We start from the raw sequence: 17,065 nt of genomic DNA on the forward strand, positions 1-17,065 counted from the left end.
ACAATATATCAATTCGGACAGCTCTCTCTTCTCTATATCACGATGCCTACAGATTGGATTGAATTTTCATGGTGGCAGGTTCCCTTCAATGGGAAGGTGCGTAGTATGCTTAGTGTGACTTAATTCAAAGTTTATGACTGATGAAAGCAGCTGAGTTCAGCCCTCGGTTGTTTCTGTCAGCCCTACAGGCACTTAATAAAACAATTTGTTCTTGACAACTGCTCCAGTGAAGCTCCTATTCACCGTGGCTATTCCATGAGAAGAAATGAGGCACCTGGGACTTCTAGTGATTGCTGACCTGACAATTATCACCTATCCATTGTCCTGAGGTTAAGGAATACATGTCTATTGTGCGAAAAAAAATATTTTAAGTGTTGTGTGCATATCTCTACCCCAGAGTTACACTAGTCCCATTTTTTTAAAGTTTGACATTTTTATCTAATACAGGTCCTTCTCAAAAAATTAGCATATAGTGTTAAATTTCATTATTTACCATAATGTAATGATTACAATTAAACTTTCATATATTATAGATTCATTATCCACCAACTGAAATTTGTCAGGTCTTTTATTGTTTTAATACTGATGATTTTGGCCTACAACTCCTGATAACCCAAAAAACCTGTCTCAATAAATTAGCATATTTCACCCGGCCAATCAAATAAAAGTGTTTTTTAATAACAAACAAAAAAAACATCAAATAATAATGTTCAGTTATGCACTCAATACTTGGTCGGGAATCCTTTGGCAGAAATGACTGCTTCAATGCGGCGTGGCATGGAGGCAATCAGCCTGTGACACTGCTGAGATGTTATGGAGGCCCAGGATGCTTCAATAGCGGCCTTAAGCTCATCCAGAGTGTTGGGTCTTGCGTCTCTCAACTTTCTCTTCACAATATCCCACAGATTCTCTATGGGGTTCAGGTCAGGAGAGTTGGCAGGCCAATTGAGCACAGTAATACCATGGTCAGTAAACCATTTACCAGTGGTTTTGGCACTGTGAGCAGGTGCCAGGTCGTGCTGAAAAATGAAATCTTCATCTCCATAAAGCATTTCAGCCGATGGAAGCATGAAGTGCTCCAAAATCTCCTGATAGCTAGCTGCATTGACCCTGCCCTTGATGAAACACAGTGGACCAACACCAGCAGCTGACATGGCACCCCACACCATCACTGACTGTGGGTACTTGACACTGGACTTCAGGCATTTTGGCATTTCCTTCTCCCCAGTCTTCCTCCAGACTCTGGCACCTTGATTTCCGAATGACATGCAAAATTTGCTTTCATCAGAAAAAAGTACTTGGGACCACTTAGCAACAGTCCAGTGCTGCTTCTCTGTGGTTCAAAAGTGGCTTTACCTGGGGAATGCGGCACCTGTAGCCCATTTCCTGCACACGCCTGTGCACGGTGGCTCTGGATGTTTCCACACCAGACTCAGTCCACTGCTTCCTCAGGTTCCCCAAGGTCTGGAATCGGTCCTTCTCCACAATCTTCCTCAGGGTCCGGTCACCTCTTCTCGTTGTACAGCGTTTTCTGCCACATTGTTTCCTTCCAACAGACTTACCATTGAGGTGCCTTGATACAGCACTCTGGGAACAGCCTATTTGTTGAGAAATTTCTTTCTGGGTCTTACCCTCTTGCTTGAGGGTGTCAATGATGGCCTTCTTGACATCTGTCAGGTCGCTAGTCTTACCCATGATGGGGGTTTTGAGTAATGAACCAGGCAGGGAGTTTTTAAAAGCCTCAGGTATATTTTGCATGTGTTTAGAGTTAATTAGTTGATTCAGAAGATTAGGGTAATAGGTCGTTTAGAGAACCTTTTCTTGATATGCTAATTTATTGAGACAGGTTTTTTGGGTTATCAGGAGTTGTATGCCAAAATCATCAGTATTAAAACAATAAAAGACCTGACAAATTTCAGTTGGTGGATAATGAATCTATAATATATGAAAGTTTAATTGTAATCATTACATTATGGTAAATAATGAAATTTAACACTATATGCTAATTTTTTGAGAAGGACCTGTATATGAATGGTAACTAAAGAGCGAGGGCCAATTTAAACACTCCCATAGTTGTAGAATGAGCATTTGTAGGAACGGTCACTCAAAATTATCGGCCCTTTTAAACATTCTGGCAGGCGTAAAACACATCATTATCTGAAGCATGTTGACCCGTGTAAACAGATAATGTGCTACCAATAAGAAGTTCTGTGTACACAGAGTTATAGTCGGCCTGCCTAAGAAGGTCAATACAGTCATGACTAGAGATGAGTGAATATGTTCAGGTCTCTCCTTATACGGCAAGCTACAGCGCTTAGTGAATAATCTGCAGAGGGAACCCGGCTTCCTGGATCGCTCCTGCTGATCAGCTGTCCAGAGCCACAGCTGCATTTGTCGCGGTTGTGTGACAGTCTCAACACATGCATGGAGAGCCTTTTTGTTGGGATCTCCATGCATGCGTTGTGACAGTGAAACAGCCACAACACATGCGGCTGTGGTGCCGGACAGCTGATCAGTAGGAGCGCTCCAGGTATCCGGGTTCCCTCTGCAGATTATTCAGTAAGCGCTGTAGCTTGCCGAATAAGGAGGGACCCGAACATATTCACTCATCTCTAGTCATGACTAAAAGTGCTGGCACCAGAAAATTAAAGGAAACCTGTCAGAAGGATTTTACTAAGCAAACTACAGACACTGTGGGGTTGGCAGAGTTAAACTGATTAAAATGAAACCTCGGCGAAGAAATTCGTCTTGCGGTTGCTGTGTAATAAGTGTTAAGAGTTTTCAGTTAATGAAATTCTTGTGCTTCAGGCCGGGACTGTAGGGAGAGTCTTATCTTCCTACTCTAAGCCAGAGAAACCAAGGAAAGACCTACCTACAGGCTGGCTAGAAACACAAACAGTCTGTCTCTCTCTCTATGATGAGGAACATGTTTGCGCTTTGGGGCCTGTGGGCAGGTCTTTCCTTGGTTTCTCTGGCTTAGAGCAGGAAGATAAGACTCTACCTATAATTGAGCCCTGGAGCGCGAGAATCTCATTATCTGAAAACTTCTAACACTGATTACACAAGAACCACAAGACGGATTTCTTCACCTCAGGTATCATTTTAATCAGTAAAACAGTGGTGGAGTCTCAGTGCTGGACTTGTGGATTGTGTGCAACACAGTTTGTTCTTTTAAAACAAACTGTTGGCACAGGACAGGAGTTTTCCAAAACTGTAAATCCCCTTTACATATATATGAGAGTGTGTGTGTGTGTGTGTGTGTGTGTGTGTGTGTAACAGTCCACATTGAAATTATCTATTAACCTTTCGTATATCTCTCAACTTCTTCTTACTGCATGTTCTGCTGTGTCTTTAAAAAGGAACCAATCTCTAGATTCAATGTGCCCAAACCTTAGTCAGCATGAATCAAAGCCTGGTTGCAGGTTAGCATCTTTTACTCTGAAACGGTGGAGCATTTTAGGGAAAACATAGTTTGAAAGGCTGTCCTGATGCTGTAGGGATAGGCATGACTAGTTTGGCCCCTGGCTAGCTTCTGAGCTTTCCATTGGATTGGTGTCTTCTTAAAGGGAATCTGTCAGCATGTTTACGCTATGTACAATGTGTGCACTGGCACTTTATAATTATTTGTACTACGTCTATTAACCCCTTAAACGTATCTTATAGATGTGACATATTTACTGTATTATTGTAGTCTTTCAGTAATTTTTCAGTGTATATGTCTCAGTAGCTTCTGATTTACCAGTCATTTCGTACATTATCTTTTTGCTCCCTCCTGACTACGGTCTGTTGTACATCTGGGTGCACAGCCCTATTTTTTAACATTTTTCAATCCTTAATGTACACTGATTTGTCTTCACGATGTTGTCACCTGAATTAATGTATTAAACTATTACTTTGTTCATCACACAATGTACAGATTTTATGGTCGATTTTTTCCTCTTTTTTCCTTCTTCTAAGGACATTGTATATACAGAGCCTTATGTGAGAGGGGTTAGCTTTCTCAGCTCTGCTTTATGCTAAATCTAAAAGCTCTGACTGTGAACAGGAGGGGAGAGAAAACTGACCATAAAGTCCTGTGTCAACAGATTCAGTGAATCATAGTTATATTGTATTAAATAAGGTGACAACAAAAATTATCACAAACCAATGACATAAATAAAAACATTTAAAAACAGGGACGCACTTCCAGAGATATAGAAGACCATTGTCGAGAGGGAGCAAACATAATTATATGTATGGTAGTTAATAATATATATCTGTGCATGCAACTGTAACAATAATAGTATCACACAACCTGCCTCATATATATGGTATATGCATAAGTATCATATGAGACAATATAAATATTTATAAAGTGCTAGTGCAGCAATTGTTCCAGTGTTTATTGATATATCAGTCATGAAAAGTGCTGGTGTAGGTACCATAAGTATAGTGCATCATTTCAAATAGAAAATGATCGCACAGATTTATTACCGTATACTAACACATAGTTATACTAGCATATGATTAGGACATAGTTAAAAGATGTCCAACATAAAATCAAAGAGCTCACCAGAATTTTTGCCATCTTATAAATTGGTTGGAGAGACCTGCAGTGGAAAGCAGCCTTACAGTGAAAGGTAGAGCTCCCTCTCCTGGACAGGTGTTACCTATATGCTAATCATGTGCTAGTATGACTATGTGTTAGCATAATAAATCTGTGTGATCATTTTCTATTTGAAATCATGCACTATACTCATGGTACCATGCACCAGCACTTTTTTTTAATGATATACCAATAAACACTGAAAAAATTCTTGCACCAACACTTTATAGATGCTTATATTGTCTCATATGATACTTCAACATGTACCATATATATGAGGCAGATTGTGTGATACTATTATTGTTACATTTGCATGCACATAGATCTATTACTACCACTACTATACTACTATATTACTATCTGACTACCATACATATAATTCTGTTTGCCCCCTCTTGACAATGGTCTCCTAATTCTCTGGCAGTGCGGCTTTGTTTTTAAATGTTTTTATTAATGCCTTTGGTTTGTGACCATTTTTGTTGTTATCTGATTTAATAAAATATAACTATGTATCACTGAATCTGTTGACATGGGACTTTATAGTCGGTTTTCTCCCCCTCCACCCCTGTTCTTGATTGTGTTTTTCCGACTGTCATTGTTGCATATTTAGGTCCAGTGTCTTGGTTGCAGTGTTGTTATTTCTATTAATAAGTTCTAACAATATTACATGGTTACCCTGAATCAAGAACAGAACCCTTGTTCTTTCTTTTCAGAAGCTCTGATTGTGTCACATTGACTGCACCCACTAATATAAGTGATACATCGTTGGATTCAGCTTCTTTTTGCCTACATCAGGCTGCTGTCAGATGAGGTAGCAAAAACCTGCTAACACATTTCCTTTAAGTACACCTGTTAAAGAGACTTGTCAATCAACTGGGGTGGGGAGTAACAGGCATCTCCAGACAAGTCAGGTCTTTCCTTTTAGTACCCTGAGACGACTTTTCATGCAACCTTTCAAATAGGGCTGAATCACATGCCACCCAGGGTTTCGGCATCATGAATCTAAGGACAGTTACTCTTTAATATCTTCCTAATGTTACAGATGTTGCTGTCTGTGCATCTTACTGAAAGAAGATATGTGGTTACTGACACAGTAGGCCTTCTGCAAAGCATTCCTGATATAGATAGAAGGTAACAAAAACTTGCCTGGCCAAGCTAGAATAATACAGTGGGTACGGAAACTATTCAGACGCCTTTACATTTTTCACTCTTTGTTTCATTGCAGCCATTTGGTAAATTAAAAAAAAAAAAATCATTTCACATTAATGTACACTCTGCACCCCATCTTGACTGAAAAAAATAAATATAGTAATTTTTGCAAATGTAATAAAAAAGAAAAGCTGAAAGATCACATGGTCATTCAACCCTTAGCTCAGACACTCATATTTAAGTCACATGCTGTCCATTTCCGTGTGATCCTCCTTGAGATGGTTCTACTCCTTCATTGGAATCCAGCTGTGTTTAACCCCTTCATGACCCAGCCTATTTTGACCTTAATGACCTGGCCAATTTTTGCAATTCTGACCAGTGTCCCTTTATGAGGTAATAACTCAGGAACGCATCAAGGGATCCTAGCGATTCTGAAATTGCTTTTTCGTGACATATTGGGCTTCATGGTAGTGGTAAATTTAGGTCGATAATTTTTGCATTTATTTGTGAAAAAAATGAAAATTTGGCGAAAATTTTGAAAATTTCGCAATTCTCAAATTTTGAATTTTTATTCTGTTAGACCAGAGAGTTATGTGACACAAAATAGTTAATAAATAACATTACCCACATGTCTACTTTACATAAGCACAATTTTGGAAACATTTTTTTTTTTCTAGGAAGTTATAAGGGTTAAAATTTGACCAGCGATTTCCCATTTTTGCAACAAAATTTACAAAACCATTTATTTTAAGGACTACCTCACATTTAAAGTCAGTTTGAGGGGTCTATATGGCTGAAAATACCCAAAAGTGACACCATTCTAAAAACTGCACCCCTCAAGGTGCTCAAAATCACATTCAAGAAGTTTATTAACCCTTCAGGTGTTTCACAACAGCAGAAGCAACATGGAAGGAAAAAAATGAACATTTAACTTTTTAGTCACAAAAATGATCTTTTAGCAACAATTTTTTTATTTTCCCATGGGTAAAAGGAGAAACTGGACCATGAAAGTTGTTGTACAATTTGTCCTGAGTATGCTGTTACCCCAGATGTGGGGGAAACCACTGTTTGGGCACACGTCGGGGCTCGGAAAGGAAGGAGCGCCATTTGACTTTTTGAATGAAAAATTAGCTCCAATCTTTAGCGGACACCATGGTGCGTTTGGAGAGCTCCTGTGTGCCTAAACATTGGATCTCTCCCACAAGTGACCCTATTTTGGAAACTAGACCCCCCATGGAACTTATCTAGATGTAGAGTGAGCACTTTGAACCCCCAGGTGCTTCACAAATTGATCCTTAAAAATGAAAAAGTACTTTTTTTTCAGAAAAAATTTCTTTTTGCCTCATTTTTTTCCTTTTCACATAGGTAACAGGATAAAATATATCATAAAATGTGTTTATCAATTTCTCTTGAGTACACTGATACCTTACATGTGGGGGTAAATGACTGTTTGAGCACACGGCAAGGCTCGGAAGGGGAGAAGCGCCATTTGACTTTTGAATGAAAAATTAGCTCCAATCGTTAGCGGACACCATGTCAGGTTTAGAGAGCCCCTGTGTGCTCGGGCGAAGCCTTGCTGTTCTCGTGCCAGTGGTTTGCTGTTGCCTTTGCCTGTCCCGAAGAGGCCTTGGATGCACATTTCCATGGATTTTGTTTCGGATCTCCCTGTCTCTCAGAGAATGTCTGTCATCTGGGTGGTGTGTGATCGTTTTTCTAAGATGGTCCATTTGGTGCCCTTGCCTAAGTTGCCTTCCTCCTCCGAGTTGGTTCCACTGTTTTTTCAAAATGTGGTTCGTTTGCACGGGATTCCTGAGAACATTGTTTCTGACAGAGGATCCCAGTTTGTGTCTAGATTTTGGCGGACCTTTTGTGCTAAGTTGGGCATTGAATTGTCTTTTTCGTCGGCCTTCCATCCTCAGACGAATGGCCAAACCGAGCGAACTAATCAGACCTTGGAGACTTATTTAAGATGTTTTGTTTCTGCTGACCAGGACGACTGGGTTACTTTTTTGCCGTTGGCCGAGTTTGCCCTTAATAATCGGGCTAGTTCTGCTACTTTGGTTTCTCCTTTTTTTTGCAATTCGGGGTTTCATCCTCATTTTTCCTCGGGTCAGGTGGAGCCTTCTGACTGTCCTGGAGTGGATGTTTTGGTGGATAGGTTGCATCAGATTTGGAATCATGTGGTGAACAATTTGAAGTTGTCACAAGAGAAGGCTCAGCTCTTTGCCAACCGCCGTCGCTGTGTGGGTCCCCGACTTCGCGTTGAGGACTTGGTGTGGTTGTCATCTCGCTTCGTCCCTATGAAGGTCTCCTCTCCTAAGTTCAAGCCTCGGTTTATCGGTCCTTATAAGATTCTGGAAGTCCTTGGCCCTGTGTCATTCCGTCTGGACCTCCCGGCATCATTTGCTATTCATAATGTGTTCCATCGCTCGTTGTTGCGGAGGTATGTGGTACCTGTGGTTCCTCCGGTTGAGCCTCCTGCCCCGGTGCTGGTTGAGGGAGAATTGGAATATGTGGTGGAGAAGATCTTGGATTCTCGTGTGTCTAGACGGAGGCTCCAGTATTTGGTCAAGTGGAAGGGCTATGGTCAGGAGGATAATTCTTGGGTTGTCGCATCTGATGTTCATGCGGCCGATTTGGTTCGTGCCTTCCATGTGGCTCATCCTGATCGCCCTGGGGGTTTTCATGAGGGTTCGGTGACCCCTCCTTAAGGGGGGGGTACTGTTGTGAACTCTGTTTTCAGGCTCCCTCTTGTGGTCACTGGTGGTATGGTGTGACTTTTGCTTTGGGCTCCCCCTGGTGGCTTTGTTTGTTATCCTGCTGGTCTCTGGCTATCAGCTGGTTCGTTATCCTCTGGGAGGTTCCTATATAGCTCTGTTTTGCTTTCACTTGTTGCCGGCTGTCGATGTAATCAGTGCTACTCAGATTCCTTCTGACTACCTTGCTCCCAGTCCATCCAGGACAAGCTAAGTTTTGTTTGCTCATTTTTTGATCAGCAGTGTTTATCATGTTTTCTTGTCCAGCTTGCTAAAATGTGATTCCCTCGCTTGCTGGATGCTCTAGTGGACTGAGTTTCTCCCCACACACCATTAGTTGGTGCGTGGGTTCTTGAAATCTCAGGATAGATATTTTGTAAGGGTTTTTTATTGATCGCATAGACCCCTGCTCTATTTTCTGCTTTCTAGTACTAGTGGGCCTCTTTTGCTGAATCTGATTTCATCCCTACGTATGTGCCTTCTTCTTACTTCACCGTTAATATTTGTTGGGGGCTTCTATATCTTTGGGGATTATTTCTCTGGAGGCAAGCGAGGTCTTTCTTTCTCTTTAGGGGTAGCTAGTTCCTCAGGCTGGCTCGAGACGTCTAGGAATTTTTTAGGCACGTTCACCGGCTACCTCTATTTGTGTTGGATAGGTTCAGATTTGCGATGAGTCCAGTTACCATCTCCCTAGAGCTTGTCCTTAGTTTATTCACTTGCTGGTCTATTCGTGATCCTCAGCCACTAAGGATCATAACAGCGGACACCATATCGCGTTTGGAGAGCCCCTGTGTGCCTAAACATTAGAGCTCCCCTACAAGTGACCCCATTTTGGAAACTAGACCTCCCAAGGAAGTAATCTAGATGTGCAGTGAGCACTTTAAACCCCTGATTATGATTCACAGAAGTTTATAACATAGAGCCGTGAAAATAAAAATATTTTTTTTTCCTCAAAAATAATTTTTTAACCCGCAATTTTTTATTTTCACAAGGGTAACAAGAGAAATTGGACCCCAAAAGATGTTGTCCACTTTTCATGAGTACGCTGATACCCCATATGTGGGGAGAAACCACTGTTTGGGCACATGTTGGGGCTCAGAAGGGAAGTAGTGACGTTTTGAAATGCAGACTTTGATGGAATGGTCTGCGGGCGTCACGTTGTGTTTGCAGAGCCCCTGATGTGCCTAAACAGTAGAAAGCTCCCTAAAATGACCCCATTTTGGAAACAAGACCCCCCAAGGAACTTATCTAGATGTGTGGTGAGCACTTTGAACCCCCAAGTGCTTCACAAAATTTTATAACGCAGAGCCTTGAAAATAAAAAATCATTTTTTCCCCACAAAATCATTTTTTAGCCCCCATTTTTTATTTTCCCATGGGTAACGGGAGAAATTAGACTCCCAAAGTTGTTGTGGGGGTAAGCCACTGTTTGGGCGCACATTGGGGCTCGGAAGGGAGGGAGCACCATTTGACTTTTTGAACGCAAGATTGGCTGGAATCAATGGTGGCGCCATGTCACGTTTGGAGACCCCTGATGTGCCTAAACAGTGAAAACCCCTCAATTCTAACTCCAGCACTAACCTTAACACACCCCCAACCCTAATTCCAACTCTAACCATAACCCTAATCACAACCCTAACCCCAACACACCCCTAACCACAACCCAACCCTAACCATAACCTTAACCACAAGCCTAACCCAAACACACCCCTAACCCTAATCTTAACCCTATTTCCAACTCTAACCCTAATTCCAACCCTAACTCTAATTCCAACTCTGACCCAAAGGCTATGTGCCCACGTTGTGGATGCGTGTGCAGATTTTTCTGCAACATTTTTGAAAAATATGCAGGTAAAACGCACTGCGTTTTACCTGCAGATTTACAGCGGATTTCCAGTGTTTTTTGTGCAGATTTCAACTGCAGATTCCTATTGAGGAACAGGTGTAAAACACTGCGGAATCCGCACAAAGAATTGACATGCTGCGGAAAATACAACTATCGTGTCCTCGCTTTATTTTCCGCACCATGGGCACAGCGGATTTGGTTTTCCATAGGTTTACATGGTACTGTAAATGCGATGGAAAACTGCTACGAATCCGCAGCGGCCAATCCGCACCATGTGCACATAGACTAATTCTAAGCCTTACCTTAATTCTAATCCTAACCCTAAATATAACCCCAACCCTAATTGCAACCATAACCCTAATTGCAACCCTAACCTTAATTCTAACCCTAACCCTAATTGCAACTCTAACCCTAATTGCAACCCTAACCCTAATTGAAATCCTAACCCTAATTCTAATGCTAACCCTAATTGCAACCCTAACCCTAATTGCAACTCTAACCCTAATTCTAACCCTAATTGGAACCCTAACCTTAATTGCAACCCTATCCCTAATTCTAACCCTAACCCTAATTGCAACCCTAACCCTAATTGCAACCCTAACCCTAATTCAAACCCTAACCCTAATTGCAACCCTAACCCTAATTGCAAACATAACCCTAATTCTAACCCTAACCGTAATTGCAACCCTAACCATAATTATAACCCTAATTCTAACCCTAATGGCAACCCTAACCCTAATTGCAACCCTAACCCTAATTCTAACCCTAACCCTAATTGCAATCCTAACCCTAACCCTAATTGCAACACTAACCCTAATTCTAACCCTAACCCTAATTGCAACCCTAACCCTAATTGCAACCCTAACCCTAATTCTAACCCTAATTGCAACCCTAAACCTAATTGCAACCCTAACCTTAACCCTAATTGCAACCTTAACCCTAATTATTACCCTAACCCTAGTGGAAAAATAAAAGTAAATATATTTTATTTATTTTATTATTTTCCCTATTTTTATTTTGATTGGGTTGAGCGAAACGGATCGGACAAATTAAAAAATCGCCGACTTTCGGCAAAGTCAGGTTTCATGAAACCCGACCCGATCCTGGTGTGGGATCGGCCATGAGGTCGGCGATCTTCGTGCCAAAGTCGCGTTTCGTATGACGCGTTCAGCGCCATTTCTCAGGCAATGAAGGAGGACGCAGAGTGTGGGCAGCGTGATGACATAAGTCTCGATCCCCACCATCTTAGAGAAGGGCATGACAGTGATTGGCTTGCTTTCTGTGGTGTCACAGGGGGTATAAAGGGGTGTGCACGCTGACCGCCATCTTACTTCTGCCGATCTCAGCATAGGGAGAGGTTGCTGCAGCATCTTCGGAAGAAGGGATATAGTTAGGGAGGGAAGATTAACCCCCAAACCTTTTGTGCTGTAGCGATTTCCACTGTCCAACACCACCTTTTTTTGCAGGGACAGTGGAGGCTATTTTTTGTGCATCAGCTCTGTAACTTATAAGGCTCCCTGATAGCTGCATTGCTTTTTGCACGCTACTGTGCAAACCAACTGCTTTTTTAAAAGCAAAAATCCGTGTTGATCCTTTCTGCAGTTATCTTGCTTATTTGTCCACACTTTTGTGTGCAGCAGTCCTTTTTGTAGCTGCCATACTTGTCCTGAGATAATTGTAGGGAGATGGAAATTGTACTACAGTCCTTGGATTTTTTCAGATATCTTCCAGCCACTTTCTGCCACTTACATTGTGTTGTGTTACAGACTGGGCCTGAGTTGTGGTGCTGTCTCCCCCCCAAAAAAGGGAGATTCAAATTGTCACAAAGTGGATATATGTCAGTTCTGTTAGTTTGTCGTATATTAGCCAGCCACGTTCTGCCACTTACATTGTGTTGTGTTATATACTGGGCCTGAGTTGCGGTGCAGTCTCCCCCCCAAAAAAGGGAGATTCAAATTGTCACAAAGTGGATACACGTCAGGTCTGTTAGTTTATCGTATATCAGCCAGCCACGTTCTGCCACTTACATTGTGTTGTGTTATACACTGGGCCTGAGTTGCGGTGCAGTCTCCCCCCAAAAAAAGGGAGATTCAAATTGTCACAAAGTGGATATATGTCAGTTCTGTTAGTTTGTCGTATATCAGCCAGCCACGTTCTGCCACTTACATTGTGTTGTGTTATGCACTGGGCCTGAGTTGCGGTGCAGTCTCCCCCCCAAAAAAGGGAGATTCAAATTGTCACAAAGTGGATATACCTCAGTTCTGTTAGTTTGTCGTATATCAGCCAGCCACGTTCTGCCACTTACATTGTGTTGTGTTATGCACTGGGCGTGAGTTGCGGAGCAGTCTCCCCCCAAAAAAAGGGTGTTTAAAATTGTCACAAAGTGGATATACGTCAGCTCTGTCAGTTTGTCGTATATCAGCCAGCCACGTTCTGCCACTTACATTGAGTTGTGTTATGCACTGGGTGTGAGTTGCGGTGCAGTCTCCCCCCCAAAAAAGGGAGATTCAAATAGTCACAAAGTGGATATACGTCAGTTCTGTTAGTTTGTCGTATATCAGCCAGCCACGTTGTGCCACTTACATTGAGTTGTGTTATACACTGGGCCTGAGTTGCGGTGCAGTCTCCCCTCCAAAAAAAAGGAGATTCAAATTGTCACAAAGTGGATATACGTCAGTTCTTTTAGTTTGTCGTATATCAGCCAGCCATGTTCTGCCACTTACATTGTATTGTGTTAAACACTGGGCCTGAGTTGCGGTGCAGTCTCCCCCCCAAAAAATGGAGATTCAAATTGTCACAAAGTGGATATACGTCAGTTCTGTTAGTTTGTCGTATATCAGCCAGCCACGTTCTGCCACTTACATTGTGTTGTGTTATACACTGGGCCTTAGTTGCGGTGCAGTTTCCCCCCCAAAAAAGGGAGATTCAAATTGTCACAAAGTGGATATACGTCAGTTCTGTTAGTTTGTCGTACATCAGCCAGCCACGTTGTGCCTTTTACATTGAGTTGTGTTATACACTGGGCCTGAGTTGCGGTGCAGTCTCCCCCCAAAAAAAGGAGATCTATCTATCACAGTGATCAAAATGAATGAACAAATCTGCGGCCGGCAGATTCCGCGGGCGCACTGTGCATGCGCCCGCCATTTTGAAGATGGCAGCGTCCATCATAGCTGATGGACGGACACCGGGAGGGACCCCAGGACCCTGGAGGTATGGGGGGTGGGATCGGACAGTGGGGGGGCGATGGACAGGACGGAGGGAGAGGAGGGGAGATGAGGGCAGTGGAGGACAGAACGGAAGGGAGGAAAGACTGACGGTGGCTGCAGATCGCTGCTGTCAGTTGGTGGCGGGGGTAGATCGGGGTCTCCAGCCGTGGCCAATGATATTGCATCATTGGCCATGGCTGGATTGTAATATTTCACCAAGTTTCATTGGTGAAATATTACAAATTGCTCTGATTGGTTGTTTCACTTTCAACAGCCAATCAGAGCGATCGTAGCCACGTGATGGCAAAGCCACCCCCCCCCGGGCTGAAGTACCACTCCCCCTGTCCCTGCAGGTCGGGTGAAATTGGAGTCAACCCTTTCTCCTGACCTGCAGGAACGCAATCATTCTGTGACGCAGCATATGCGTCACAGGTCAGATTGGCACCGACTTTCATGATGCATACTCTGCGTCACAGGTCGGGAAGGGGTTAATTAAACTGATAGGACTTGATTTGGTAAGGCACACACCTGTCTATATAAGACCTCACAGCTCACAGTGCATGCCAGGCCAAATGAGAATCACGAGGTCAAAGGAACTGGTCAATGAGCTCTGAAACAGAATTGTGGCAAGGCACAGATCTGGCCAAGGTTACAACCAAATTTTTGCAATACTCAAGGTTTCTAAGAGCACAGTGACCTCCATAATCCTTAAATGGAAGAAGTTTGGGACCACCAGAAGTCTTCCTAGACCTGGCAGAGAGGTAAAGAAGAACCCCAAGATCACAGTGTCTGAGCTCCAGAGGTGCAGTAGGGAGATGGGAGAAAGTTTCACAAAGCCAATTATCACTGCAGCCCTCCACTAGTTGGGCCTTTATGGCAGAGTGGCCCGACGGAAGCAATACATATGAAAGCCATGAAGGACTCCCAGACTATGAAAAATAAGATTCTCTGGTCTGATGAGACAAAGGTAGACTTTTTTGGTGATAATTCTATGCGGTATATGTGGAGAAAATGAGGCAATGATAATCACCTGCCCAATACAATCCCAACTGTGAAACATGGTGGTGGCAGCATCATGCTATGGGGGTGCTTTTCAGTTGCATGGACAGGTCGACTGGTTGTCATTGAAAGAAACATGAATGTGGCCAAGTACAGTGATATCCTGGATGAAAACCTTTTCAAGAGTGCTCTGAACCTCAGACTTGGCTGTATCTTCACCTTCCAACATGACAATGACCCTAAGCACACAGCTAAAATAGCAAAGGAGTGGCTTAAGATCAACTCTGTGACCATTATTGACTGGCCCAGCCAGAGCCCTGACCTAAACCCATTGAGCATCTCTGGAGAGACCTGAAAATGGCTGTCCACCAACGTTCACCATCTAACCTGACGGAACTGGAGAGGATCTTCAAGGAAGAATGGCAAAGGATCCCCAAATCCAGGTGTGAAAAATTTGTTGCATCATTTCCGAGAAGACTCATGGCTGCACTAGCTCAAAAGGGTGCTTCGACTCAATACTGAGCATAGGGTCTTGAATACTTATGACCATGTGATAATTCAGTTTTTCTTTTTTAATAAATTTGCAAAAATTTCTACATTTCTGTTTTTTTTCAGTCAAAATGGGGTGCAGAGTGTACATTAATGAGAAAAGAATGAACTTTTTTGAATTTACCAAATGGCTGCAATGAAACAAAGAGTGATAAATGTGAATGGGTCTGAATACTTTCCGTACCCACTGTAGGTTTTAAATGAGAAAGCACAGTTGCAGTATTGCATCTTTTCTGATAATATAGAGCAAAGTTATTCTTCATGATTGCAGGAATGATACAATACTATAGAATGCCAAATCCGGTTTGGCGTTACTATTGTTCTATTTACAGAAATGGAGTTGTGAAAAACCAAGTCATTAAACTAACAACTCACGATCTGTCAGCAAAAGCTGTGATTTAAAAAAAGCAAAAACAGAAAAGATTTTATCCCTGTTAGAATTGGCCAGCAGTGCGAATGCTCAACCACTACTCCATTCATTCTCTATGGGAGAAAATCAGAGAGTAGGGCTCGCGAGCCTCATAGGTAATGAATGGCGGGGTGGTTGAGCATGTGTCCTGCCTCTCCATTCTAATAATGAAAAGTGCCCCATTGTGCCAAATGGTGTGAGTCCTAGAGGTCGGACCTCCACCAATCAAGTTATCACACATAAATTAGATAAGTGATATATTATTACCATAAAATCCCTTTCAAAAGTTACGAAATATTTTTTCTTTCATTGATTTTTTTTACGATTAACTATAATTATTGAACATTAGGGAAAATACAATAAAAAACATCTAAAACAAACTCATTCTATTAAAAAGTACAGAGTACGTAAATAAAATGTGAAAAAAGCTACCTTCCAAACAGCAAATTCTCCAGAGGCCAGAATGTGTCAACCCTCCCGGGTCCTTTTTATCTTTCTGTGGCATTTCTTCACTTGATATATTTGTGGTATTGCAGATGAAGGCCCTGGCATACAGCCAGTAATCTGTTCCTATTGCGATTGTCATGAGCCCAAATGCAGCAAAAGCTCCTACCGTGGTCAGAAGGATCTGAACCCCTTTCTCACACCACACCATTCTGCCCTCATTCCACCTTTTCCACGACTCCAGGGTGACAGGTTGGGGGTTTCTTATTCACACAAGAATTAGTTTTGAGTAGAAGAAGCTCTGTGTCTTCCTCTTTGGTCGAATTTGTGCTCTTTGGTTTGGTAGTGCCTTTTTTTGGCCTTCTTTTACCTTAGGCTTCCAATGTCAGCAGGAGCTCAAATGCTTTTGCCAAAGGACAAGAGAAGCCACTAAATCGCTCAGGACTATCTTTTCAAAATGCCTCAAGTTTTGTTCCATTGACTATCTAGGCTCAGATCCGTTTGCATTAGTGTCAAAGGGCCTCCTCTTGCATCACTAGAACCTGTTGAAGACATAAAGACAAATGTTATTTTATTTTGTCCTGTCACTTGCTTTTCATATTTATTAGTTTTCTTTGGGGGAATTAAAAAACCCCAGCAATTTAGCATTCTTTAGCATGTTCAAAAAGACATATTATTTTTTCTGCATTTTAATTGCTTTATTTTTAATTTCTCAATACCTTTTAATCCTTCTTTTGGTTGTTAGAATAAGCAAAAACCAGAAATTGTAATACTGTCTATACTTCAATGCAGTTAGGACAATAATACACTGCAATATTTAAGTATTCTACTGTATTATTAATCTAGTTGTTATATAAAATAAATGACTACTTTTATAGTTATCTCCTATCCTGGCTGTCATAAATCTAATGATAAAATAGGACGAATATCTTAAAGCATCTCTTGAGTGGGGACCTGCCACCCTCATATTGAGCATAGAAGCATGGCTTCATTAACATTTTACATGAAAAAACCTAATAGTCATTGTAAATGAAAAAATAGATGATACTCCATTTTGACCCCTTTGTTCTACAACAGGTAATTGTAGTAGGTTACCTGATGGAGAGCAAACATGGAGTATGTT

The 17,065-nt window shown here is 42.0% G+C and overlaps 1 protein-coding gene across 1 annotated transcript in view; it reads right to left on the reverse strand.

Moving 5' to 3' along the window:
- CACNG8 (calcium voltage-gated channel auxiliary subunit gamma 8) overlaps window positions 1-17,065 on the reverse strand; it is a 175,084-nt gene that overhangs the window by 60,718 nt on the left and 97,301 nt on the right. Inside the window, exon 2 of the mRNA XM_077259480.1 lies at window positions 15,931-16,484. Coding sequence (XP_077115595.1) covers window positions 15,931-16,153 — 223 coding nt within the window. The 5' untranslated portion in view covers window positions 16,154-16,484. The remainder of the gene's footprint in view (window positions 1-15,930; window positions 16,485-17,065) is intronic.

Source organism: Ranitomeya variabilis, chromosome 4 (assembly GCF_051348905.1).
Source record: "Ranitomeya variabilis isolate aRanVar5 chromosome 4, aRanVar5.hap1, whole genome shotgun sequence".
In the NCBI taxonomy this organism is placed as follows: domain Eukaryota; kingdom Metazoa; phylum Chordata; class Amphibia; order Anura; family Dendrobatidae; genus Ranitomeya; species Ranitomeya variabilis.